Below are 27,663 nucleotides of genomic sequence, written 5' to 3'. Positions count from 1 at the left end.
ATACATATTTTTTTCACCGAATCCTCGAGAGAGGGTATTATTAGCTCCTTTTGCACAGAAAAAAAAGAGGAAAAGTTAAGTGACTTGCCAACATAATGGCAGGGAGGAGGCAAGATTCAAATTCAAGTCCATCGATTTCCACGTCTGATGCTTTTTCTGCTAGGTCAGGCCAAATGTGTAAGGATATGCATCGTGTAGCTGAAGAGAAGAGAGGAGGGGAGAACAAAGAGATTGCGTTTGTCCATCTCTCATGAGGAAATATATCCATTCTCACTTACTATTTTTTTTAATGTTTATTTATTTTTGAGACAGAGAGAGACAGAGCATGAACAGGGGAGGGTCAGAGAGAGAGGGAGACACAGAATCTGAAGCAGGCTCCAGGCTCTGAGCTGTCAGCACAGAGCCCGACGCGGGGCTCGAACTCATGGACTGTGAGATCATGACACGAGCCGAAGTCAGACGCTTAACCGACTGAGCCACCCAGGTGCCCTCTCACTTACTATTTTTAAGAGGTGGGAAAAATGCACAAAATAATGAATTGGTTTATTTCACGCCACTGGTTCTGAAGATGAAGCAGTGCTAGATTTTGGTCCCAAGGACACCTGTGGGATTCTCCTGGGTTTTGTGTGACAGGCAATACTGCATGGAAGGCCCTGTTAGGACAGGAAGAGGAGTCAGTGCAGAAGCTCTGCACAGAAATCCAGCTCTGCCACGTAGCCACGTAAAAAGAACCTCCTGGGACAGCACACAAGCCAAATCTAGTTACCAGAAGAGACTCTCCAAACACACTAGGACTCTTTGTGCTGAACCTGTTCAAAATGCTCAACTACTACGTACAATCTTAATCAGGAATTCGGACTCAGATTTGACCACCGTTAGATAAAAAGGAGGTCCTGTACTTAGGGTACTGATATTCCAATGGAATAAACAACCTGATGAAAAGTAAATCTTAAATTTAAACTTTTCAGTGGTCACTCACACCTATAGGATGAAATCTAACCTTCTTGCAGGTGGGCCTGCCCTTGGCCCCATCTCCCATCACGTGCATCCTCACACTCTACAAGAGCAAATTATTTGGAGGTTATCCCCTCCCAGTGAAGACACCCCAAATGCCGTTTCACACCTCTGTGTTTTAGTACATACCAGTCTCTATTCTGGGAACTTTCTGACCTGGTAATATCTGTGTAGGATTTGGGAGAATGAATTTTTCCCAGGCTTTATCTTCATCTTGATTCCACCTCTATCCCCTCGTTGATTGTATACATTATGCACACTTCCATGGCACTGACCACACCTACCCCCTCTCCATGCCTCAACGATGAGCTCCCTGAGAAGAGGGCTGGCACAGAGTAAGTGCTCAGTAAGGAAAGGAAACAGTTTCTCTAAGATCTCTTGAAACAGTTTTTCTTTATCTTGCTTGGAGTCTTCAATGAGAGATCAAAGCTGGCTTCTCATTATTTCTCTAAAGCAACAACAAGGAATAAGTTCCTTAGTCAAAGTCTCAGTAAATCCTTCCAGAGGAAATCCAAAAGTTGTCAACGTTTGAGATGAACATGAGATAAGAATATCAGTTCTAAGATACATGTAAGATAAATGAAGGATAATATTCTTCAAGAATCTATTGATTCTACCTCAAGCTAGTGAAAAGGGGATAGACATGTAAAAGCCTGTGTCCCTCCTCCCTGATAACTGGGGCTTTGGGTATATTGTTCGTTGCTGTTAGAATTCAAACACTAAAACACAGCACCCACAGTATTGCAGGCCCTATATGAGAAAACACTTGTATAGTTTTAGGGGGTTGTGTTTTGCTAATTTTACTGTCAACCAGCAGGTGTCGTCAGAGACAAGAACATCTACTGCGGCTGCCTTCTCAGAGATGACCACCCAAAATCCTGCTGCAGCTGGAATTCTTGCTGCTTTCTAAGGTCCCATCCTTCTGTTGAAGCTTCAACTGTAAGCCAATATCCACGCGGTTCCAAAGTTTATTACACAGGAAAGTCACGTGGAGAGCAGGGATTGTTAAAATGCAGATTTCTGAGCCTGAGCTGCAGAGATTCTGATTCAGTATGTATGGAATAGGGCCTTGGATAAAAAATTTCCAGTTTGAGTACCTGGGTGGCTTAGTTGGTTAGGTGTCCAACTTCGGCTCAGGTTATGATATCCTGATTTATGAGTTCGAGCCCCGCATTGGGATCTGCACATCAGATCCTCTGTCTCCCTCTCTCTCTGCTCCTCCCCCAATTGTGCTCTCTCTTTCAAAAATAAGCACAACCTTATTATCCTCCCCAAACCCTCCATTGGGATGCACTTTGAGAAATACTAATTTGCGCCCACAGAGACTGTACGACATCATTTCATAGCCTTGACTCAGAGACAGTCAGGCTAGAAATAGATTCATTTGTTCATTCATTTACCAGACATCCACTGAGCCCATACAGCTTGCCAGTCACTGCCAGCTACCTTCACAAAGCCAGGCTGCTCATGCTCAGGCCTGAGGTCACCACTGAGGGATCACTTAGAGAATCCAGCAAAGATTCAAACTACCCTTTCTTATATTCACCCTATCAAAGAACCTGGTTGACATCATGAGAGGAGAAAGGTCCTCGTTTCCCATAAAGAACACTCCCATGTTTACAGAAATTCTGCCAATAAATAGATCCCTAATGGTTAGTTTACAGGACATAAACATATAGTCAAAAAAGGAATCTTGTTACCAAGATCCATTCTTTAAAACACCGACAACAATAACACATTCATGATTTTAAAACAAAGACAAAAATAATAAATCCATTAGTATCTGAAAATCCAAATGCTGTTGAGTATATGTTTCACTGTCCTATTCACTTTGCAAATCCAAGATAAATAAAAACCCGGTAGTAAAAGAGTAGGATAAATTGCATTACTACAAATAAACCATAAACTAAATTCCATTAGAAACTTAACATTGGCATGATATGGTTGCCCAGGAGGGTTGAAGGAGAGTGCTTTCTTAGAAACTAATGAAAATTGTGTATTCCAAAGCAGTCTACAGCTGAAACACACAATCTGTTCAGTGACCAACACTTACTATTTTTTTTTTTAACTAACGTTCTGACTTTAGAAAAGTTTTTGTTCTAGAATGGACTTTAAAGGTCATTGCACCCAACTTTTCACTCCACCCTCAATACTGCTTTACCACATTGCAGCTGCAAAAGTGCCTCCCAGCCTCCGCATGCATTCCTCTGAGGGATCGCTTCCTTCCCTGGAGCTCAGTCCATCCTGTGACTGTTCCAGTTTTTAGGAATGTCTTCCTCACATGCTGACTGATAGGCAGGAAAAGCCAGTGACTCCACAAGAAAGCCTTCCCTGACCCCTCAAAGTTAGCATGGTGCCTGGGGTAGGGCTGCATGGGAAAGAAACCTATTACTGTGGCCTAAACAAGGAAAGCATTCATTTTTCATATGTAACAGGAAGCCCAGAAGACAACAAGCCCAAGTGAAAAGCTGTGCAATGATGTCCTCCAGGAAGTAGGCTCCTTGTATCTTTCTGCTCTACCCTCTTTCCCACGTGGTGCTAGCTCAGGCTTGTAAGGTTACTGCTGCTTCTGCAGGCATTACATCTGCATTCCAGACAGGCAGAAGAAGGGGAAAACCAGGAGGATGAACGGCACTTATATTGAAAGGGCAAAACTTTCTTGGAACTCCCCCCTTTTATCTTACCTTACATCTCATTGGCAAGAACTATGTCACGTGACCACCTCAAACTTCAGTATGGGAAGGTGGGTATTTTAGTTGGGCACTTTGTTGACCAGAACAACATCTGGGTTAAACTCATGAAGAAGAAGGGCAGAATAGATATTGGGTAGGACAATTAGCAGTCACTGCCAGAGCCTGATAGTTAAATGGCGATTAACATATTAACTGGCTGATAAAAATATGTCTTTCTAACCATTAGAACCCTCAGGGGCTTGGGACGAGATTATAGAAACTCTTCTTTCACTGTAACATCCCTTCAGATAATTGAACACTGTGATCATTTCTTTTCACTTTCCCCACCCCCAAGATGTCTCTTTTCCAAGTAGCTGTCTTTTCCAGGTTGTCTTTAAAAACATTCCCATTTGTTCATATTCCAGGTGTGGATTGACCTATAAAAATTAATGCAGAGTCATTGCCTTCTTCCTGCTGTACACCATGCTATTAACAGAGCCCCAAATCCCTTGAACTAAAACATCCCACTGTCAATTTATACAGAGCCTGCCTTGAACTCCGAGGCTTGTGGGGAAGGGGGGGGGCAATGGGGACACACATCACTGAATACATACCCTGTGAAAGGCACTCTGCCGTCTTCTTTATAAGGCATTCCATTCAGAAGACCCCAAGGCCATATCAATCTCATTCAGGCCATTGCAAGGCTGGTTTTATGGACTCCAGGAAGCACTTTACATTATCATTGTTAAACTCCATGCTGCCAGATTTAGTCTATTGCTCCTGAGCTCTGGTTGTTACCTGAGGAACTATACAGCTAGCATTTTTAGCTCTAACTCACCTTAAAATTTTGTCTATCTTTAGTATTAATTAGGATTATGTTCGGCTGTAATGGAAAACAACAACCACCACCAAATAACAATTGCTGACGTAAGACAAGTTTATTCCAGAAGTCTGGAGGTCGTCAGGCCAGAATCGACACAGTATGCCAAAGTATCAGGGATGCAGGCACCTTTTACCTTCTTACCCCATCATGAAGTTCTACCAGTTTCAAGGTTACTGAATCATCCAGGAGGGCTGCCGAACTTCCAGCCATCATGTCTGAATTCCAGCCAGCAGGGAAGAGGAAATCAAGGAAGGGGCAATAGCCCTTCCTTTTCGACATCTCCTGGTAGTTACATGTCACTTCCGCTTATATCCCATTGGCCAGGACCAAGTCACATAGTCATAACTTAGCTGCAAGGGGGGCTGGGAAATGTAGTTCTGTTCAGGATGGCTATATGTCCATCTAAAAATCAAGTAAATGTCACCATCAAAGACTGACAAAAAAGAATATGAGGAGACAACTTAGAGTCTTGACCACTCCTCACATTTGTTTCTTTGTTTAAGTAACAGAGTAACATGCCCAACCTGGGGCTCGAACTCACAATCCCAAGATCAAGAGTCACAGGCTCTACCAAGTGAGCGAGCTAGGTACCCCTCTTTCCATTTCTTCATCCATATCAGTGGGAAAAATATTAAACTGTCCAAGTGTAAGGCAAAAGACCAACAATAAGAGTTACTATTCACTGAACATTCACTATGTGCCAGGAACTTCTCTATGCATTTTACATGTAATAATCTAATGACAAAAACTTTACGTTGGGCATTATTACTCTACTACATAGGTAGAAAACAACAACGACAACAACAACAAAAACAACAACAACAGAGGCCTAGAGAGGCTGAAACCCAAGTTCATATAGCTTATAAAACATACAGGTGTGCTTGAATTGGAGCTCTTGCTTCTAATTAATCACTGCAGTGCATTGCCTTAGGGCAATGTGTGAAAAATATAAACTTCTATCTTATTTCAGCAACTGTTATTTTTGGGGTTTTTGTTACTCACATCTGGCATCTTCCTCCTCTACTGGAGCCCTCCCTTGGGTTGAAATTAATTAGCAAGACTTAGGCTTGGTCTTTCAATTAATGACTATTCCACCCGTATTTCTTCTTAGGTCAGCTTAGCTCCTAAGAGCCTTGTCCTTTGTAATTTGGATAAACAGGACAGGCTCCCAGAACCAGGCTTACACTGAAGACAAATGGGAGATATGACCCAAATGCAGGGAGCAGGCGTGGCAGTCCAGCAACACATCATGGCAGTACAGAGTGCTTTCATGGCTTTGGAGTAAGAAAAACCTCAGGTTGAATCCTGGATCTGCCATTTGCCATCATAAAAACTCCTTAATCTCTTTGCCTCCTGACTTCCTCAGATAAGATCCACCTTGCACATACACATGCATGCATAAGGACACGTCTCCAAACCATACAGCACAGAGTCTGGTACCTGGCAGGTACTCCCTTGCTTTAGGACTTTGATGAAAACCAGTGAAACTCCAACGCACGGTTGGAGCTGCAGGCATCCTTGAAGGAGAAAGAAATGTGAAAGATTAAAGGTTGAAAAGATAGTGAGGAAAATAAATTGTTACACTTTTTTTAGAAAAAACTCTTTTTTGACTTCTGGGAATTTATCCAAAGGAACAAATACAACTGAAGGAAAAACATAGATGCTAGATTTTCAGAACTGTCTCTGAAGAGCTAAGACCTAAAAGCCACTACATGCCCGTGTTGGGGAAGGAAGAACTTAGCGTACTGGGCACAGCTGCTCAGTGGAACTGTGGGTAAGCATTTGAAAGGACAGGACTGAGCCCTTGTGGCAGCATGACAACACATTTAGGATCAGGATTTATTATAAGTGAAAAAAGGAAGACAACCATAGTACATATGGTTTCAACCTTGTATATATAACTATAACTATATGTATACGCACATGTTCATTCTTGTGTAGAACTAGGAAGAATGTGTCTAAAATAAAAATAGAACTGCCACAAGGATGTGGGCAAAGGGGTGGAATATTTTCAGTGTTTTAGTATTGTATTTTCAATAAAACAACAAAAAAAGCATTCCATAGTGCCATCAGGTGGAAAGTCAGTTTTCTGTAATTTCAATAAAAGCTAGCACAATGAGTACTTCTAATGCCCAGCTCTTGGTTTCTAAATACCAATTTCCATTAAAAGGAACCAGGATTCCTTTAAGACATTATTGATTACAGAGCTGAGATAGGGCAAGCACAACATAAGCCTGGAATAGCTGGGTTGTGTCAGTAAACAAGGAAATACTCAAAAGGCTCATAGAGACCAGTCAAAAGTGTATAGGAGCCAGTATATGTGCTCTTATTGGCCAAATGTGAGATAATTTGGGCATAAAGATAGTGATGTAGAAAAAAATATCCATAATTCAGTGAATAAATAAGTGGGAGAGAAAATAAAGTTCTTCCTCATAGTAGAATACCAACTAATAAATGTAGAAGGAATGAGGGTATTGGAAAATCACCATCAGGCAAAAACCACAGTAGTAGTTGTTTCCGAGAAGAATCATGAGTAGATGCTAAAGCCAGCTGGGTAAAAAGTTGATGACAAACATAATCTTTACATAGTCTCAATATATCTCCCCACAAGACACTTACTAATTACAAAGGGAGAAATAGAAAACTTACAGTGAAGGGACCAGGAAGATCACGTTAACCAAATGATCAAAGCTAACATCACCAATAATAGACAAACAGATAATCATGTGCCTCCTGATATGAGGCACTGAGAAGAACATAGTATGATTTCTGTGATATACATGCCAAAAGTGCATAACCTAATCATGAAGAAACTTAAACCCAAACTGAAGGACATTCTATAAAGTAAATGGCCCGACTCTTAAAAAATGTCAAGGTCATAAGTGACAAAGAAAGACTGAGGAATTGTTCTGAATTAAAGGACATTAAAGACATGTGAAACCAAATGCAATGTGTGATCCTAGACTGAATTCTTGACCAGAATGTTTTTTTTTTTTTCCATAGAGGACATTCATAGGACAACTGTAAAATTTAAATAAAGTCTGTAGAACACACACACACACACACACACACACACACAGTCAGAGACATAGAGACAGACAAATAGAAACACAGAGAGCAAGAGGGACAAAAAATGATAAAACAAATATGATAAAACGCTAACGTTTTAGAATTCTGAGTGTGAGGTATGTAAGAATTCTTTGTACTACTCTTCCAACTTTTCTGTACGCCTAAAATTATTTCAAAATAAAGTTAAAAAATAATATCTACCAGTGTCATTAGCTTTTTTCTCTCCATTGTGGTAAAATACACTTAACAGAAAAATGTACCATTTTAATAATTTTAAATTTTTTTGAGAGAGACAGAGAGAGAAAGGGAGGGAAGGTCAGAGAGAGGGAGACACAGAATCTGAAGCAGGCTCCAGGCTTTGAGCTGTCAGCACAGAGCCCGACACAGGGCTCAAACCCACAAACTGTGAAATCATGACCTGAGCCTAAGTCGAATGCTTAACCGACTGAGCCACCCAGGAGCTCCCATTTTAATAATTTTAAAGTGCACAGTTCAATAGCATTTGTACATTCAGAAAGTTGTGCAGTCATCACCACTATATAATATACTCCAGAACATTTTCATCATCCTAAAAGGAAACCCCTCTTTTCTCCCTTCTCCTAGTCCTTGAAAAACACTAATCTACTCCCTGTCTCCATGAATTTGCCTATTCTAGATATTTTAGACAGACGTAATCATACACTTTATGGTCTTTGGTGTTTGGTTTCTTTCCCTTAGCATAATGTTTTCAGTGTTCATCTGTGATGTAGCATGCATCAGTACCTAACTCCTTTTTATGGCTAGATGATGTTCTATTGTATGGGTATACTGCATTTTATTTATCCATTCATCAATTGATGGCTATTGGATTGTCTCCACCTTTCGGTTATTGTGAATAGTGCTATTATGAACATTTGTGTACAAATTTTTGCTCCAATTTCTGTTTTTAATTATTTTGGGCATATATTTAGGAGTGGAGTTGCTGGGTCATATGGTTATTGTATGCTTGAGAATGTACTGAGAAACTGCCAAATTGTTTTCCATAGTGTCTGCATCATTTTGCATTCCCACCAGCAACATATGAGGGTTCCAATTTCTGCACATTCTAATTCATGCTTGTTATTATCTGTTTAATATTGTCATCCTAGTGGATGTGAAGCGGTATCTCATTGTGGTTTTTATTTGCACTTCTCCAAAATATTTAAATGCTGAGCATCTTTTCATGTGCTTTATGGCTATTAAAAAAAATCTTATTTAGAGAAATGTCTATTCAGGTGCATTGCTCATTTTTAAATTGGGTTATCTTTTTATTGTTGAGTAGTAAGAGCTCTTTACATATTCTGGATACTAGATCCGCATCAGGTATATGATTTGGAAATATTTTCTCCAATTATGTGGGTTGCCTTTGCATACTTTTAAAAATAGAGTCCATTCATGCCAAAAGTTTTTAATTTTGATGCAGTCCAGTTTATCTATTTTTCCTCTGTTGCTTGTGTTTTGGTGTCATATCCAAAAAAACATTGCCAGATCCAAGGGCATGACAATTTATCCCTATGCTTTCTTATAAGGGATTTATAGTTTTAGCTTTTTTTTTTTTTAACTTTTTTTTTTTTTTTAACGTTTATTTATTTTTTGAGACAGGGAGAGACAGAGCATGAACGGGGGAGGGGCAGAGAGAGAGACAGAGACACAGAATCTGAAACAGGCTCCAGGCTCTGAGCTGTCAGCACAGAGCCCGACGCGGGGCTCGAACTCACGGACCGTGAGATCATGACCTGAGCCGAAGTCAGACGCTTAACCGACCAAGCCACCCAGGCGCCCCTATAGTTTTAGCTTTTTTAAAAAAATGCTTAATTTGAGAGAGAGGGAGAGAGAGAGAGAGAGAGAGGATGTATGTGAGCTGGGGACAGGGACAGAGAAAGAGAGAGAGAGAGAGAATCCATGCTGAGCATGGAGCCTAACACAGGGCTTGATCTCACAACCCTGAGATCATGACCTGAGCCTAAATCAATAGTTGGATGCTCAACTGACTGAGCCACCCCTACAGTCTTAGCTTTTATATTGAGTCTTTGACTGACTGAGTTAAATTTTTATATATGATGTGAGGTAAGTGTCCAATTTCTTTTTCTTTTCCACATGGAGATACTGAATTGTGTAAGCATCATTTGAAAAATGATAAGGAAATGACAAATTTCCTCATTGAGTACTCTTGGCAATTTTACTGAAAAAAAACACAGTTGAAATACACACATGCTTTTATTTTTATATTTTTAACCCTTTTCCATTGATTTCTATTTCTATCCATGTGTCAGTACCACATTGTTTTGGTTACCATAACTTTGCAGTAAATTTTGAAATCAGGAAGTTGTAGTTCTCCAACTTTATTCTTTTTCAAGATTGTTTTGGCAATATGAAGTCCCTTGTAAAACTCCATATGAATTTTTGAATCACCATTTCTATTTCTACAAAAAAAGACCATTGGGATTTTGATAAGTATTGCATTGAATCTGCCAACCACTTTGGGTAGTACTATCATCCTAACAATATTAACTCTTCCAGAGGTCCCTGGTTGGCTCAGTCAGCAGAGCATGCAACTCTTGATCTCAGGGTTGTGAGTTCAAGACCCACATTGGGCATTGAGCTTACTTAAAAAAAAATTAACTCTTCCAATCTGTGAATATAGATGTCTTCCCATTTACTTATGTCTTCTTTTCATTTCTTTCAATGGTATTTTGTAGCTTTTAATGTAAACATCTTCCACCACCTTAGTTAAATTTATTTTACTTTCTTCTTTTTGATGCTAATGGGAATGGGATTATTTTCTTCATTTCCTTTTTATATTGTTCATTGCTACTACACAGAAATAAAACTGATTTTTATGTGATCTTGTAACCCACAACGTTTAATTTGTTTAAATCTAATTGTGTGTGTGTGTGTGTGTGTGTGTGTGTGAAGTCATTATAATTTTCTCTACATAAGTTCATGTCCTCTGAAAAGAGAGATAATTTTACTTCCTACTTTCTAATCTGGGTGCCTTGTATTCCTTTTATTTCTTTTCCTTCCTGAGTTGCCCTGGGTAGAACCTTCAGTACAATGTTGAATAGAAATGGCAAGAATAAGCATGCTTGTCTTGTTATTGATCTTAGGGGGGAAACTTCGAGTCTTTCACCACTGAATATGACATTAGCTGTGTGGTTTTCATAAATAAGTTCCCCCGCTACTACCACAGTGATTTCTCCCCCAAATGCACAAATCATCAAGTAGTCTAGCTTAAAATCATTCAGTGAGTCACCATTTTCCTCAGCATAAAATCAAATCCTTTAGCATGGCCCACAGGACCCTCAAGGTCTGACCTCGGTTGAGTTCTCCAGTTTCATGTCTCCATACCCATTCTCTGTACAGATTCACAGACACGTCATTTCTTCATACGTGTTGTTCCCTCGCTTCTTTACCTTATCACATCCTATCTCCCTGCCCCTCCCACCTTCAGGGAGTCTCCGTGCTGCTCCTGAGCTAACTCCATTAGAGTGTCTGGCACACTGTATTACAATCATCTGCTTACCCCTTGTCTTCTTAAACAGACTGTGAGACTTTGGAAGGCAAAGACTGGATCTCTCATTTCTGCATCCTTGGCTAATATAGGACTTGATAAATGTCTTTGGGATAAACGAAGACTCCTTTCTGTTTTTTTTTAATACGTAAGAATGTGTCTTGTAAGTCCTAATAGAGGAAGATCTGGGTAAGGATGAAGTAATACATTCAGTTAAAGAATCAGGAAGTTATAAACTGGGACTTTATCAGCTCAACACCTCAAATCCCAATTTGAGAGCCATATGCAGATTATTTTGCTTTCATAGTAACTTGAAGAATGTGTACACTAACTTCCATCAAATAACAAAATTCTACTAATTTTGGTGTTTTCCTTTCTTTTCAGGTTGCCAGGAAGCTCAAAATATTTACTACCTTGCTATGTTGTGACAATTAGTCCTAGAGTCTAGCATATTTGTTTCTTCTTGCTTATGCCTTTGTTTTTCTGTTTTTAATAATCTTATTGTATATATGCATTTTTGGCAAAAGTAGAGAATATGTAAATATACAAATACATCAAAAATACTGCATTATTTCTTATTAGCATAGAAGTGCACGGATGATTAAGGTGACAATTAGTAGAACAGAGTTACAGCCATTAAGACAAAGTTTGCCTGCAGTTACTGAAGCTGCACAGTCATTGTTAGGTCGGGGTCTCTTAACCAGCAATTAGGTAGATTTCATTCATCAGGGAGTGAAAAAAATAAATATTTTTGTTGGCAAAGAGAAGTATTTTCAGGCCCTCAAACTCTTTTCCAACTGACTCCTTCTTAACAGTACAGACATTTTGCATCAGATAGCATTGAGAAGAAAAGGTAAATATTTCTGAATTCAATTAATCAGAGTCAGAGCCTCTAATTGGCTCTAATGGATGAACTTGACCATCAGGTGCAAGCCCCTATCTTTAAATGCAGAGGCGACCTGCACCACCCTGAGTATAGGCTTCCATGATTTCTTTTTCCTCCCCCCCAGATCTAGTTGGTCACCAGGCCTGTTAGATTTCTCCCTGGAATATTCCTCTTCCCCTCTTACTCTCTCCCAGGTCTCCCTCCTCCTGTCCCAGGCTCCTGATAAATCTTGGTTCAGGTCTGAATGCACATGCAAGACTCTTGTATCCTCTCCAGGGTCACCTCTTGCTGCATATCCACATATTCTTGGTTCAGAACATGCTGGACAACTGGCATTTTCTCATGTTGCTGTACGATTACTGATGTTATTCCTCTGACTAGAATCTTCATTCCCTCCACCTCCCCTCCCATCATCTGGCTAATTCCTGCTCATCCTTTAAGGCTCGGTTCAGGTAGCTTCTCCTAATGACCCCATACTTCCCTATGTGCTCCCAGAGCACCCTGTTCTCATCTTAACCCTCACTGCTGTCTATCTCCCTCATTAGGCTGTTAGCTACTTAAGGTAGGGAGTGAGTGAATATTTACCACCAAGTTCCCGCATTATAAATCTTGCTGACCAGAGGAGGTCTCAGGAAATGCTTGCTGAATTAAAGTGGACACACTTAGCGCATTGCTGTAGACATGCTGAGTAAATGCATCTGAAATGGGCCTCACTTACTACATTTTCCACAAAAATTTTCCTCACCAACTCTCATCAGACTGTGTTTTCTTTTCTTCCTTTTTTTTAACCTAATCCTTCTAAATTTATTAAGTCCTTCTCACTCCTTCCCCTGATCTTTCCCTCATTTAATTAAAAAAAATCCTTAATCCATTTGTATTTGACTTAGATTCGCTGTCATTCTGAAAGCCAATTGTTCTAAACACCACTTATTGAGTGAATTCTTTCTTTCCTTATTCATTTGAGGTATATCCTTAGCTTTTATTAAGTTCTTATAAATAATATGTTTTGGGGACTATTCTTCTACTCCATTAGATCTATTACCATATGGGTTTAGTTACTGTCATTTTATTTTACTTACCTAGCTATTTGCTTTTGAATGTGACTACATTTTTTCATATTAAGAAACTCTAGAGGAATATTTTAAACATAGAGATAAGCAAAGAAAAAATTAAATTATTCATAATCCCATAACAAAGAGATAACCATAATTATGATTTTGATGTAAAAAGGGTGGTTTTCCTAGCTGCCTTCCTCTTCACCATGACATTCTCCGATACCCTAGAATGTACTGGTTGATATCATAGCTGGCTGAATGTTCCCAGGGGCTTGCATACTCTGTTCTCAACATCAGTGAACTATTCATGGTAAGAGTCAGGCGTGTTTATTCCAACATGTTATGCCAGGTGCAATGGGTTATTTTAATGGTATGCTTACTTATGTAATATATATTGATAAAAACTATGGGGGCCCCTGGGTCGCTCAGTCGGTTAAGCATCCAACTCTTGGTTTCGGCTCAGGTCACGATCTCAGAGTTTGTGGATTTGAGCCCTGCGTCCAGCTTTGCGCTGACAGTGTAGGCCCTGCTTGGGATTCTCTCTTTCCCTCTCTCTCTGCCCCTCCCCGCCTCTCCCTCTCTCTCAAAATAAATAAAACTTTTAAAAATTTAAAAAAAAATGAGTATGAAGAGAGTAATTTCTATGAAAACTAAGTTGAATGCCTTGGAAAGACTCTAAAGATACTAAAATTATTACTCTCAACTGTGTGAAAATTATAAAGAATAGAAATTATAAAACTCTGGGAGTGCATACTCAGCTGACTTCATAAGCATGTCTAAATTCCTAATCCACTTTTGAAAATCCATGATTTCACTTTATTAAAGTTTTGGGTGGTTATATTATTGGTGCGGTTAAATGCAAAAAAAAGACAACAGACAACTTCAGAGGAGTCAGTCATAAAAAAGAACTATACCTATGTCAAAAGATTGGCCAATGAATGTTTACTTGAATTTAAACATTTTTTTCTTTAATAATGATTCTCCTTGACATTTTTCAATTAACTGATTAACTACCAGTGCTTATGGAATTGCTTCAGAGATCACCTACCATACCTTCAGTCATTTAAAAATATATAAGAATATGGATTTTATATAAATGAGATCAGGCTGTAAATACTGCTTTATCACCCCTTTCATTGGCTATACTGTAGACGTTATTCCAAGTCATTAAATATTACTCATTTTTATTTTTTTTTTTATTTTTTTTTTCAACGTTTATTTATTTTTGGGACAGAGAGAGACAGAGCATGAACAGGGGAGGGGCAGAGAGAGAGGGAGACACAGAATCGGAAACAGGCTCCAGGCTCTGAGCCATCAGCCCAGAGCCTGACGCGGGGCTCGAAACCACGGACCGCGAGATCGTGACCTGGCTGAAGTCGGACGCTTAACCGACTGCGCCACCCAGGCGCCCCTAAATATTACTCATTTTTAATACCTGCCTAGTCCCTCCTATTAAAGTTCTATTCAACTCTTCCTTTTTTTTTTTAGACATGTAAAACCATGTACCTTTCTTGATTTCCTCTTTGCAGGACTGACAGAACACTTGGAGGTCAATCTTATGCTCATCCTTGGGTTTCTTAAACAGCGAATCTCTTTTTCTCAATTTTCATTCACATTTTTAATTTTGGCATTAAATTGTTTTATTTTGTTGTAAGCTGTGATAATCCTTCCTGGCAGGTGGTGAGTAGATCAAACACAAACCCCTAATATCCTGCCTCCAAACGTAAGGTTATATGATGAGTATGGATGACTAAAAGCCCTTTTGTTTTGCCTTGAAGGCAATTACTTACTGTGGTCTGTCTATGACATACCTGGCCAGGGAGTTATAACTACCTAGAAAGCTTTAAGACTATCATTGAAAATGCTGATAAGCCCATGAAATGGTCTAATAGCTTAGCTTTGCATTTTCTGAAATCCTAAATTTCACCTAGGTGCATCTTCTAAAGTTATTTTTCTCAGGATGTGAATAGTAAATGCATACTATGAAACAAAAGGCACAAAGCACTTACTTTCACTGCTACTTGCCCCACCTATAAAAATAATGTGTGAAGAGGCACTGATTAGTTTCACAGCACTTGATAGGAGATCTAAGGCCAAAGAGCCTTACAGGACACTGGCTTCTTTTTCAATTTTTCAACACTTGTAAGAGCTTTGAGCTATACAGCTATTTGAAGCTCAAATTTTAATCATAACTTACATATTAATGTAATAACTTACATAACTTACATCTGAAGTGTGTAAGTAGTATGCTTCCTGAAAGAAATCCTGTAGGTGTTTTTTTTTAATTTTCTAAAATTTGAGGTTGAATACAAAGTATATTTCCATAGTCAAACAGAAAAAATTTCTGGGTACCTTTTAGGAGACGCGAGGCTTTTTGCATCTCTTTAATCTCTAGGTGGTCTATAGAACAAGAAATTATGTAAACTTACATCAGAACGACCCAAAATATGAATGAACAGTCCAGACTCATCAATATTCTTCAGTATCTCAAGTACCTCCGTTGTTTGAGGATGCCTCATAAATGTTCTAGAGCAACAACTTTTGGCAAGACGGTATAGATCAACAGCTGGGCTATGATCTGGGCATTATTCGCATTTGCTCATGAAAAGCAGTCTGTACAGAAGCCTCTCAACAAAAGGCCAACATTGTGAAACAAATTAGGAGAGGTTTATTGCTGTTGAAAACGGTCTTCTTCCACTTATGAACATCCCTTCCTTAGTCCCCCGTATCAATCAAAACATGTTAATGGGGTGCCTGTGTAGCTCAGTCGGTTAAGCGTCCGATTCTTGATCTTAGCCCAGCTCTTGATCTCAGGGTCGTGAATTCAAGCTCAGCACTGGGCTCTGTGCTGGGCTTAAAGCCTTGTTAAAAATAAATAAATAAAATAAAATATTGGTTTTAAATGAACTTGACTTTTTCCAAACTTTCATGGGGCGCAGCATAAATTACAGCACACCAGTTTCGCAAACCCACTAACTTAGCACAGATCCAGGTTTCAATTCGTGGGTAGGGCACCGTACCAGGTGCGTGTGTTTTCTCTGGTAAATGTTATCCAACAGGCTTTTTTCTAATCTACCTAATGACTTAATTCAGCTGCAATGGCAGCCCAGACTCAAGCCCCACCGGGCAGTGGATGAACTTTGTACTTCTTTAGTTTGTAGTACATTTATATTTTGTACTTCAAGGATCCTAGGACATGCGGCAAGTTGCTAGAAAGGAAGAGCTTGGAAATTCTGGGGCACCCCTGCAGCATAAGGACCTAATCTGAAGCCAAGATGTTGCCCATGATCACTTTCTATTGAAGAGTAGAATATGCCACCCCAAAATAGGACGGTAGGATTTCAAAACATGCTACCCCCAAATGCCACTTTGGTATATTGATCATTTTGAGCTACATGTAGGTACCCGAAAAAGAGTAGATGCAGGGAGAGGCTTTCTCTGAACTCTCCTTATCTGCCTAAAGACAGATCCTCCAAAGGACTGTCGTCAAGTCCCTTCTTGGGAGGTTCATTAACCAGGGAGAACTGACTCTTATCACAGGAGACAAAAAGTCGACACCACACCCAGGCAAACTTTCTCACAAACTATCTCACCTCCCCCTCTATTCTTCTAACGGCCCACGCATCTTTCCTAAAAATCATCTCCTATTCCCCAGGAGGCTTACCTCACCCCTTGTCTTTCTCTGGTAAGATGGTATTTAAGCTTGAATTCTAAGCCACCTCAGGGAGTTACTCAATTTTCCCTGAGTATCTCCCATGTATACATGAGGTACGCATGTTAATACATTTCTGCGTGTTTTTCTCATTAATCTGTCTTCTATTAAGGAGGTCTCAGCTAAGAACTCAGAAGGGGGGGGGATTATTTTCCTCCCTTACACTACTATTAATCACCATCCTGGTCATGGGAAAGTGTTCCAACACAGTACACAATGACATTCTTTCCTATAAAATTTTATTTATTACATAAAAAATTCTATACATTTGTTAGACTAAAATACAGTTTTCATTATAATTCTGGCAACTGAGTCAGTACACAGAGAAAACTTAGCATTAGATCAGCACTTTTTTCTATTTCATATTTCTGCACAAGAAAAACATTTCAAAGCTCCATTTCATATCGGCTCATTGTACTCTGAAGCCAGCTGGAATTTCATCCAATTCAGAGCTCTTGGAAGTTAATTTCCCAGCAAGATTTGATAACTCCAGAAAGTTAATTGCTTAATATACATATTTTTAAAGTCCTCTGAGAGCATCATGCTCTGTCTGTAAAGTCTGCACTGTGTCAATAATGACAGTCACAAATAGTTGGGCTACCACCGTGTCTGTGGGGCATGTTCAAGCACCTACATGTTTGTTTCCCCACCTGAATACAGTGTAATGACACTGTGATAAGAAAAAGCTCAAAATAACACTAAGGTAAAGGATCCTGAACTACGGAATTCATGGAAGGCTGAACTGTGATCCTCCAGTTCATAATGGACAGACAGGACATGGTACAAAAATTCATTCTGACACTATGGAATAGGATGCAATGGCAAAAGAAAAAGACAAAGACAAAAAAGGCATCAAGTTGAGAAATATGCGGCACCACAACATACTTCTCATGCTGTATCACACAGCAGTGAGAAATAGGGACACACTGATGCGTGTTTTGTATTCCTATCACCCCATACGTTGGGCTGGGCCTGACACGATGTGAAGGCTCAAAGCCTGAGAGGTCTATAGCAGGTCCCTATTGCACTGACTTGTCTTAAAGCTTGGCTGCCTGTTCTAGGGGCTCTATTCTAAACTCCAGAAGTTTGGACAGGTTGTGCCAGCAAGTACTTAGAGTTGGGCCTTTGGTCTTCAGAAGATATGCATTTGTCTTTGGTTGTTTTTCCAGAGCCCCTGTCATTTTGTTAGGAGCCTTCCACACTTTTCTCCCCACCTTTCTGGTTTGTTAGTTGTAAAGTTTTTCCTCTTATAATCAAATCAGCTAACAACCCACTGAACTTACCTCATGGGGTTACAAGACCTATTTAAAGTGCATTCAGTGGTCAAGAATATTCTGAGACAGTATAATTGAAACTTCTTTCTATTACGGAGCTTTTTTTGTAAAAGGGAAGAAGTCAGAAAACCTCAACACCACCACATAACCTTGTAGTAAGCACTAAGTCAACACAGAAGAAAGGTAAATTTCCCCATGCCAAGTCTCTGAAAATCAAATCTAGCAAAAACCAAGAGGAGCCAAAAAGAACTTCCAAGTACAGACTACTGGAGCCCAGAGGACGGGGACAACTGACTAGTCTCTGTCTCAGATCATCAGTCCCCAAAAGCTGTCCTGTTACTGTCTCATTCCTGTGAGGTATCTAACACCATTTAGGAATCCTGGCCTGATGATCAACATGGTAAATAAAGAGAGTGCTCACATTTTCTAGTGGCAGGTGGCATGGTCCGTGGGCTGTTGGCTGTAGCTTCATCTCAGTTCTGTGCCCATTTAGTCAAGTCTTCTGTTCCATGCCTACTTTTTACTCACACGGAATGATTTAACACAAATTCCTGAAAAAAATAACTAACTCAAACTATATTTCTATCTGACAGGATGGGTGAATCAGATTCAGAGGTGAAGATCAGAACATTCTAAGTCATACACATCTACAACAAAAGGAATATCAAATGTAGATACTTACACTGGACTCAGGCCCTTTTTCACCCGATATGGGAATTTCCACCCATGGTCTCTCCATTTGCTACTGTAGAAGGTTCATTAAAGCTCTTCTGGATGTGTGGGGTGGGGTAGGGAGCTGACTTTTCTCCTTTCTTCTCCAGCCAGTTATGAGATTTCCACTGCTTTCTTCAGCTTGAAAAGGTAGGTAATTGTTTGATGTCTGACTATAAATCATGACTCACTGGAATCAAACCTTAAAAGAACTTCAAACTCCTTTAAGGATTTCTGCGTGCTTTTTTAAGGGCCCTGAGGGCCCTCCATGTAGACGCAGCACCCCTACCTAATAGTATGGAGCAGATGTGAAGAAATCCACGTGCTTCCCTAAAGAAGCAAGACAGGGTGGGTGTGGGGAGTGAAGGCACAGTCTCATTGGAAGAGTGGTCAAAAGCTGCTCTAGTGGGTGACTGGAAAACACTCAAAGCAAGAAACACTTCCCCGATTTAAGTGGGGAGGAAAACAACTTCTGAATTCCCTCCTCCCCATCCCCAGCATCTGCTTCTCCAACTTTCCACTAAAACTTTGTCCACTATGAGCTAAAATGAGTTTGCTAATTTATCATCATCTTCAACTGTTCTTGGTCATGATGACTGATATATTTTTAGACAGTGATCTAGTGATAACACTTGTCGTATCTGAGCAACAATAAAAAGAATCAATAATTTGTAGATGGCTAATTATAAGGGTTCCTTCCTTATTCACTGTCTGGATTTTCTCATCCATGGCAAATAATGTGGTAGTTTGCCAAAATCCATCCCCAACACACACACCATCACACCTCCAAGGAAAGAAATCTCACTGTCTTGAAGATTCAGTGTCGACCATTTTGTTACTTTTCACATCAGTGCAGTTTCTATTTCCAAAACTGGTACTAAATGAAAAGTCTTAAGTTACACAAATGATTCCAGGTCAGAAGTTGGTAGGTGCCATCTTAAAAGTATTTTTAGTGGAGTCCTAATCACTACTTTATTTCAAAACATGTTATCAAACCAACTTTAGAGCAGCCTTTGATTTGTGTGCATGAGGCCCTAAGGGGACGGTGGGGTGGAGGCTGGCAGTTTGAGGGCCCTGAAATTCGATTACCATTTTAAATGTTCATAAATGTGCTATGTGCCTTTGAGAGAAAGACAGTCCATTGCTTTCATAAGTTTCTCAAAGGGGCCCACAGTCCTCTCACAAGATTAAGAACCTGCTTATGAATATCAAATATTAAATTCAGGTCTTAGCAAATACAAGTCAAAATTTCCTGAAACATTTGGGAATTACAATGCTTTCATATTCAGCTAGGTCTTGACTAGACCTTGAGTAACCTAAAAGCTTTATTATTCTCAGTGCCCTGGCCTGGAGTATTTTTTTCCTCAGGAAATTATTTTAGTTGTAAAACTGAGTATCAAAATGGAATAAAATAGACTAATATTTTGGTTCCTAGTAATTTCATATCTTTTCCACAAATTTACTAATGAACTCCTTTAGAAAATATCAAACTTAAATGTTGCCCATGTAATTTACAAAAGTGATAATTGTTCATGCAATATTGAAACTGAAACATAAGTTTGACTTTTTTTTATCCATATAAAAATCATGAAGATGGGAAGGACAAAAAGCTACTGTAGTATCTCCCTAGAAAGGTTTTCCACAGAAATTCTCAAATTTAAAAACTCTGCATTGAAGCTTTCTATAAGAAAGACACTTTAAAAGATTTGAATCTTGGATTAAAATTTTCCTCTTAAAACTTGTAGAGTAAGAATTTGGCTCACATTTATGAAGTTTGAATGGGGGAAAGTGTGCTATTTTAAATTGACAAGTGTATGCAACATGTTTAGTTTTTTGTTTGTTAAGTTTGTTAGCTCTAGATTTTTCTCTTGGCACACTCAAGGGTCCTGGTTTCAAAATTTGGGCTATGTGCCACTAATCAAAGATGAGCTAATTTCAAAAGCGGCCACTGTATGTGAACAGTACCTACCCTTCAAAAGGGCTAATATGTATCCTTAGTACACAAAGATGCATGAATATGCATTTAAAGCAAAAGGAATTCTATGCTGTGAATTTATAATATGCAAATCTCTGCCTTATGTGCATTTACTTTTGAACTTGCAATTTTCTAATATATATTCACGGACCACATCTTAACTCTAGGCAAGCTGTTATAGTGCACTCCTATCTGTCAGATGAAATGTGTGAAAAGAATACAGAAATTAACTGTGGCAGGTGCATTGATAAACCTCCAGACTCTGAGGATTTTTTTTTTAAGTAGCAATAAAAAAAGCAATAGAGAACTTATCGAAAGGCGAAAGCTTATTTTCTGAAGGAAACTCCTCATAGGCTACCTTAAGGCTACTGGAAACTCCAGAAATTCAAATGAGGTTACTGACCAAAGATAAACTAAAATGTTCAAGTCACCATAATTGGCAGCTCCATTTTTGGAATAGACCCCATTATTTCTATTTTGCAGGTGGGGTGGCCTGGGGGACCCCCTTGAAATGGCCTTTATTAGCTAGTGCTGGTGCATGGTGCAAATGGTTGAAGCTTTGGAGACACTGATATGGCCTGATATTTGGTGCCTGCAGTTCTGGGAGAAGCACTACTCTCATGTAAAGCAACAGCTCAGGACCAGGATAAAGGAAGGGGTCATCTCCTCACTACCCCTACTGGGATGAAATCCTGAAACTGCCCTGGAAAGACAAGGAGCCTTGGCAGATACCAAGATCAATGGTATTGGGAATCAGCAACTTAATGTTCTTTGCTAAAAAAAAAAAAAAAAAAAGAAAAAAAGAAAAAATATCTAAGAGTAAGGGAGCATCTCTACAAACGAACTTATTTCCAGCATAATTTAAAAATAAGATTCAATGAGTGCCTCCTCCCCAACCAATATGGAAAAAGTTTGGGTACCAACACACAGTTAAGCTACTTAAACTGCAGTAACGTAGGACTTAATCGTGCTATAGGATAGGATAAAAGCTCTAATCCTAAACATTAAGCACTGCATTAAATGGTTTAAAGGAACAACCTGCTCTGAGCTCTGCTCATCCATGCAAGGATTATGTAATCTCAACGCCCTAGCTAAATTCCTAATGTTTACCTAACGCACTGGTTAAGCCTCCAGTAGAACATAGGTCTCTTGGACTTACACCGAAATGTAACCTTCTCCCTTCCATACTACATTACAGCAGCACTTACTATTGAGGCGGGAGCCTAGAAAGTCTAAATCATGTACCAGAGGCTTTTTCTGATGGCAGAGCCCACAGTGATACTCCGGCCACCACGATCACCATTTACAATAGAGGACCCTAACTAGAACTCTGGAGATGTAAGTACTGAACACAATTTTGAAGATCCATCACAGAAAAAGACAAAAACCACAACACAGAGTCGATGGCTTATAAAATTATTCAGGTAACCACATATCACAGATAATTTTTGTTCTTCATCTATTCTTCTCACTTGGGCAGAAGATGGAGGCAGTGAGCAAGTAGCAATAAGGCGGCCCATAGCTAGCTGAAGAATGACTCACAATGAATGAAAGAGGCAGCAGGAATATCCAAACATAACCTCAAAACATTTAAATATTGCTAAAAAGCCTCTGTGAGGCTTTATAAAATGTATCAAGGAATGAAGCTCATATGAGAGTGATATTCTATATATTAAACATCTCTCTGTGTGTGCCTGTGGTAATATATATGCACCTATGCATATATCTACTTAGACAGCACACAGATTCACTCAAGGAAAACAGCCTGGCAATTAATTTGGAACTCAAATGACATGGTTACACATAGATCATAATTTCTAAACACAATGTTAGTAAAACAAAATTTATTTGTAAAACAGGACCTGTTATATAAAATGGCACACAATCAAGTTATACAAAAATACAAAATTTCTTTCTGATTACAGTTCTAGTTGCAAATGATAATTAGAAAGCATTCCTGGTGGCTTCCAAATAGCTGAGATTGCGAGCAAATGGAACAGGGAGCAGCAAGAGTCCATGATGCTGGGATGTCCAAGTGAGTAGAACCTAATTTCCAAATTCAAGACTTCCATCAGGTCACTTTGGAGGGACATCTCCTAGAATAGCTAGCTCCTAGAATGTCTTCTGTTTTGATACTCATCTTCCAAACTTTTTCCAATCCTAAATTTAGTTCCCAATGTTTCTTAATGTCCAAAATCTGTGTGGCTATGAAACAGAAGGTATTCTGAATTTCCTTACATGATTTGCTCTCTCATCTATTTGGAAAATTGTTAGTTACATAATTATATTTATTCCATTTCAAATGATATAAAAGAGTACAATGATACCGTTTGGCGATGTTAGATGTTAACTTCTGGAGAATTATTGTTTCAAAATAGCTAGTCTCACAATGTTGGTTTCCCAGGTCTTGCCAAGATATGAGCTCTTAACTGTGTGTGTGTGTGTGGTTTTTTGTTTGTTTTTTTTTTTTAAAAATCCAGACTCTTATTGCAAATATTCTGAAAAATCAGAAATATTACATGAGCTTTGAAAAGAAACCAAGGCATTTAGCAAATTTTAGCCTAGCTAGAGTAAAGAACACGGATACTTAAAAAAAAAAATACAATTTACCTTTTGCAGCAATTTAAAGGTCTAACCCTTTGAAAGGAAGCACATTAGCAAACAGCTGCTTATTAAGCCCTAGTGACATTAATTGTATGCATTTCCATCATACCGGTCTAATTCACTGTCTAATTCTGGTAGGAGGCAATGCTTTCTTTCAAAAGATTCTTCTTCCATGGAATGATAAAATGCTGAGGCTTTTTTTTTTTTTTTTTGTACAGAGCCTGTATTTAGTGCAATAAGTTTAAAAAATTTGCTCTGAAATATTTACTTTACATTAACAAAAATAGCCTTTTTTAAAAAAATTGTAACAAAAAGGAGTTATCGCATAAACAGATCATGAATTATTCTTAGCAAATTACACTTTTTTTTTTCTTAAAGCATTCACCATTACAATAAGCAGAACAATGGAATATTAGCCATTCATATCTGGTAAGCTTTAGGAATTTAAAAAAAAGAAAAACAACAAATAAACAAAAAAACCCCAAACCCATCCCCAAACAAAAAGAATGTTCGACTCTTAGGATCAAAACATAACCAATTCTTCAGTTAAACATTGTAGAATCTGGATACTGAATGAATTGCCAAGGAGAGGAGCACCTGCCAGTATGTTTTCAGATTTCATAGCATTTGAATAAAATGGCCATTTAGCCCTAAGCCACTGAAGTTCCTTAGAAGCAGAAGCCCAAGCACTGGAATCTGCAAGGCTTTTGTGTTCCAAGTTTCCCTTCCTTCTTTATTCCTCCCAGCATTACTTAATCTGCAAATCAATACACAGAAACTTAATGGCTAAACTCGCTGGGTGCCCCAGCTTCCCTTCAAATCAGGCACACAAATGTGTGGAGGATGCTACTAAAGTAAAAAATGAAAGAAAAGACAAACTATAAGAACAAAGTTTGCATAAGAAAGATTATCTACCCTTTTCTTTTTAACCTACTCTCTTATAGAAGCTTAGGGTAAACTACAAATACCTGAGGAGTTGGTTACTTTTTAATGTTGGCTGACAAATGCATGAGCGATTATGAAAATTCCCATATTGAGTCCACTTGTATGTTTCTAAAAGTAAAATGACATGGCTTCTTTGATTGGGGAAAACTGATTGGAGTAACTCCTTATTTATCTGAAAGCATATGCCTAGTCTCGTCCCACTAGGACTTATGCATCAGTAAAATAAGATCTTGATTTTATGCACACATCAGGGAAATCACCCCTGAATAAACTTTAGACAGAGAATTCGGTACAATAATTTTATCTCATTTAAATAACTAAAGTTAAAATCTCCTCTAAGTTATTAAAAATGTTAATCAGATATGAATCTTAACATTTCCATTAAGACAATTACAATTGAAAACATTAAATGACGGCAGTTGCCTTGTAAAAGCCACCCGTATGAAAGGAGTACATGTTTGACAAAAATAAGCATAAAAAAGGTATTAAATCCCTGTTCCTTTTCTCTGATTTTGGCTGATTATGTGTGTGTGTGTATATACATATACATATATATACACACATACATATACATATATACACACACCCACACACACAAATACATAGTTATGTGTATATATTGTTTTGGAATGTCAATGGGTTCCATAACGGTCGGCTAGGTTCAAGCAGAACTTGCTCCCGAAGCCTAGAAAACAAAGTCATACAGAGTATAATCTTAGACAATTACCATTAAAAGGAGGTCATGAATGATGTTACAAGTACACAGATGGTCACAAGCGGCAACAAAGCAAAATGGACTGAGAGCCCTTTGCGCGAACCTATATTCCAGGGGCCGCAATTCCTATGAATGTTGAAAGTCAGGGGCACCTGGGTGGCTCAGTCGGTTAAGCGACTACAGCTCATGATCTCACAGCTTTGAGTTCCAGCTCCTGTTAGGCTCTGTGCTGACAGCTAGGAGCCTGGAGCCTACTTTGGATTCTGTGTCTTTCTCTCCCTCTGCCCTTTCCCTGCTCACACTCTGTCTCAAAAGTAAGTAAACATTAAAAAAACAAAAATTTAAAGACAGTCACATTTCCTTCTGGATAATCTCTGAGATACGCAGAGAATACATCTCTGGCCTATGTTGTTACAATGTTCAGGTTTTTTCTTTTTTTTCCTTTTCCTCTATAAATTCTTTCCTGTTGAAGCAGATGGCCGGAAGTTCTCTTTCTTAAACTTCTAATAACATCACATTTGGTAAATCTTTCTAAAATCATTTTCAAAGATTTATAGGACGACCTCACAGACCTTCAGAGTATCCTGAACTAGTGAGGCTCTTTCTCAAAAAAAAAAAAAAAAAAAAAGTCCAAGAGGAAAACCGGAAGTACTTATATTTAATTCAATGATCCCTCGTCAACAGGGAAATTTAAAACCTCATTTTCCTGGGGCGCCTGGGTGGCGCAGTCGGTTAAGTGTCCGACTTCAGCCAGGTCACGATCTCGCGGTCCGTGAGTTCGAGCCCCGCGTCAGGCTCTGGGCTGATGGCTCAGAGCCTGGAGCCTGTTTCCGATTCTGTGTCTCCCTCTCTCTCTGCCCCTCCCCCGTTCATGCTCTGTCTCTCTCTGTCCCAAAAATAAATAAACGTTGGAAAAAATAAAATAAAATAAAACCTCATTTTCCTGAACATTAATTCTCTAGGCTAAAAGTAAACCCTAAATTAAAATATCCCATTAAGAAAGAAGATAAACAAGTGAACTTAACAGCAGATTGTATAGATACGGCTAAATAGTATGGCGCTTTTACAGAACTTTTATCTAAGGGAATAACATGTGAATTAAATCAGGCAAAGACAAGTTAGCAATCCTGATTTCTACCAAACCCCAAGTTTTAACAAGGAATCTCTCAGAGAATTATTTAGGGACACATCCAAGATGCATAGTGGTAGCAGGGTCAACTCTTACCATGCTAATGCAAAAGAGAGATCAGAATCAGAGGTACTGATGTACTTAAAATATTTAACTACTCTGTAAGCAACATCTCAACTTCTCTCCCGGGAAGTTTTTAAACTGCATAAAAAAATACCATTCTTAGGGACCAAATGCTATAATGTCCAAAACACCAGAAGCACAATGCACATAGAAGATATATTTGGAAACATAGTGGAGGGTTTTGCCATTAATCTGCAAGCAATGAGCTGATGAGCAACATAAAACAAAAGCAAAAAATGAATGAAGATTTTAAAGCAGTGTTTCAGTTAAGGGGCATTAATTTAAAACTGAAAGCAATATTAGAGGGAAAAAATCTTCCTAAATTTTTGGCTTCTGGTAGAATGCCACATAACCTGGGGATTTCTCCTTGTATCATTACCTACGAATTAGAGGTTTAGGTAAGAGTCAGCATACTTGTATTCTCGTCTTCCACACTGTATCCTTCACTAAAGGATAATGCAGAAATATGTGCCAATTCGTGGTCAAACCAAGCCAGTCAAGACCTCCAAATATTTCTCCCTTTTTAAAAATGATTATGACTGACAAAAAAGGGGGGCAAAGGTATTTTACATTTTAAAGATTTTATATTTTACCTTTTTAAGGTTTATACTGGGAGCCAGTTACTGAACACGTATGACAAACAAACAGTGGCAAGAAGGAAGCCTTCCTCATTTAACCATGCCACCAGAGGGTCGGCAGAATCTTCACTACCGTCCCCCTTGGCCAGGGTCAAGTAGGAGGTATACAGAAAGGGGGGGGTAGAGAAGGCAAGAAGCCAGACCAGGGGGATTGCTGATGGTGCCCCTTGCCCACTCAACGGAGTTCTGGCTGGTGCACACTTAAAACTAAGAGTTCTACATCCTTTGACTTACGATTAGAGTGATCTGTACCTTGGGAAATAAACATTGAAGTTTTGACTCTGACAATCATTAATGCTATTAACAGCAACACCAAAATAGGCCCTGGAGGGGGTTACGGAGGAATTTATATCTAAACATTCTGCTGAGGTTTTAATTTAGGTTGAATATGCAATTATTTTGCATATAAATATGGCCTCCCCAGCACCCAACCTCAAACAAACCCATTTCCTTTACTCTTATATACTTAAACGTGCTTGTTTTATGCAAGTTGGAAACCTATGAAATCAACCACTTGTTAAACTTTATAGTTTAGTAAGAAAGAGGAGTCTTCATCTCACACTTTGGGACATCACGTGCAATCAGAAGGCACATTATTTAAAATTAGCTGTTTCAGGACGTAGGCAGTTATATAATATTTTTAAATAACATGCTGTTTAATAACAATACATTTGCAAAATAAGCAGTAATTACACAAAGATATGCGAGGGTTATCGGTCATTATGCAGA

At 38.9% G+C, this 27,663-nt stretch overlaps 1 protein-coding gene across 4 annotated transcripts in view; it reads right to left on the bottom strand.

Moving 5' to 3' along the window:
• The window catches only part of SLC44A1 (solute carrier family 44 member 1), a 202,905-nt gene that overhangs the window by 22,215 nt on the left and 153,027 nt on the right, over positions 1-27,663 (bottom strand). For 3 of the 4 annotated variants that reach the window (XM_086683630.1, XM_086683632.1, XM_086683633.1), the window contains one exon: positions 22,608-25,014. The exons of the other annotated variant lie outside the window; for it this stretch is intronic. In XM_086683630.1, coding sequence (XP_086539756.1) covers positions 24,991-25,014 — 24 coding nt within the window. In that variant the 3' untranslated portion in view covers positions 22,608-24,990. Of the gene's footprint in view, positions 1-22,607; positions 25,015-27,663 lie in introns of those variants that run through there. 4 annotated transcript variants of the gene reach the window in all.

The sequence above is a fragment of the Puma concolor genome, chromosome D4 (genome assembly GCF_028749965.1).
Source record: "Puma concolor isolate L17-30 chromosome D4, mPumCon1.1.hap2, whole genome shotgun sequence".
Lineage (NCBI taxonomy): Eukaryota > Metazoa > Chordata > Mammalia > Carnivora > Felidae > Puma > Puma concolor.
Note: the sequence above shows the minus strand (reverse complement) of the source record. Positions and strands in the feature narration are given on the sequence as shown.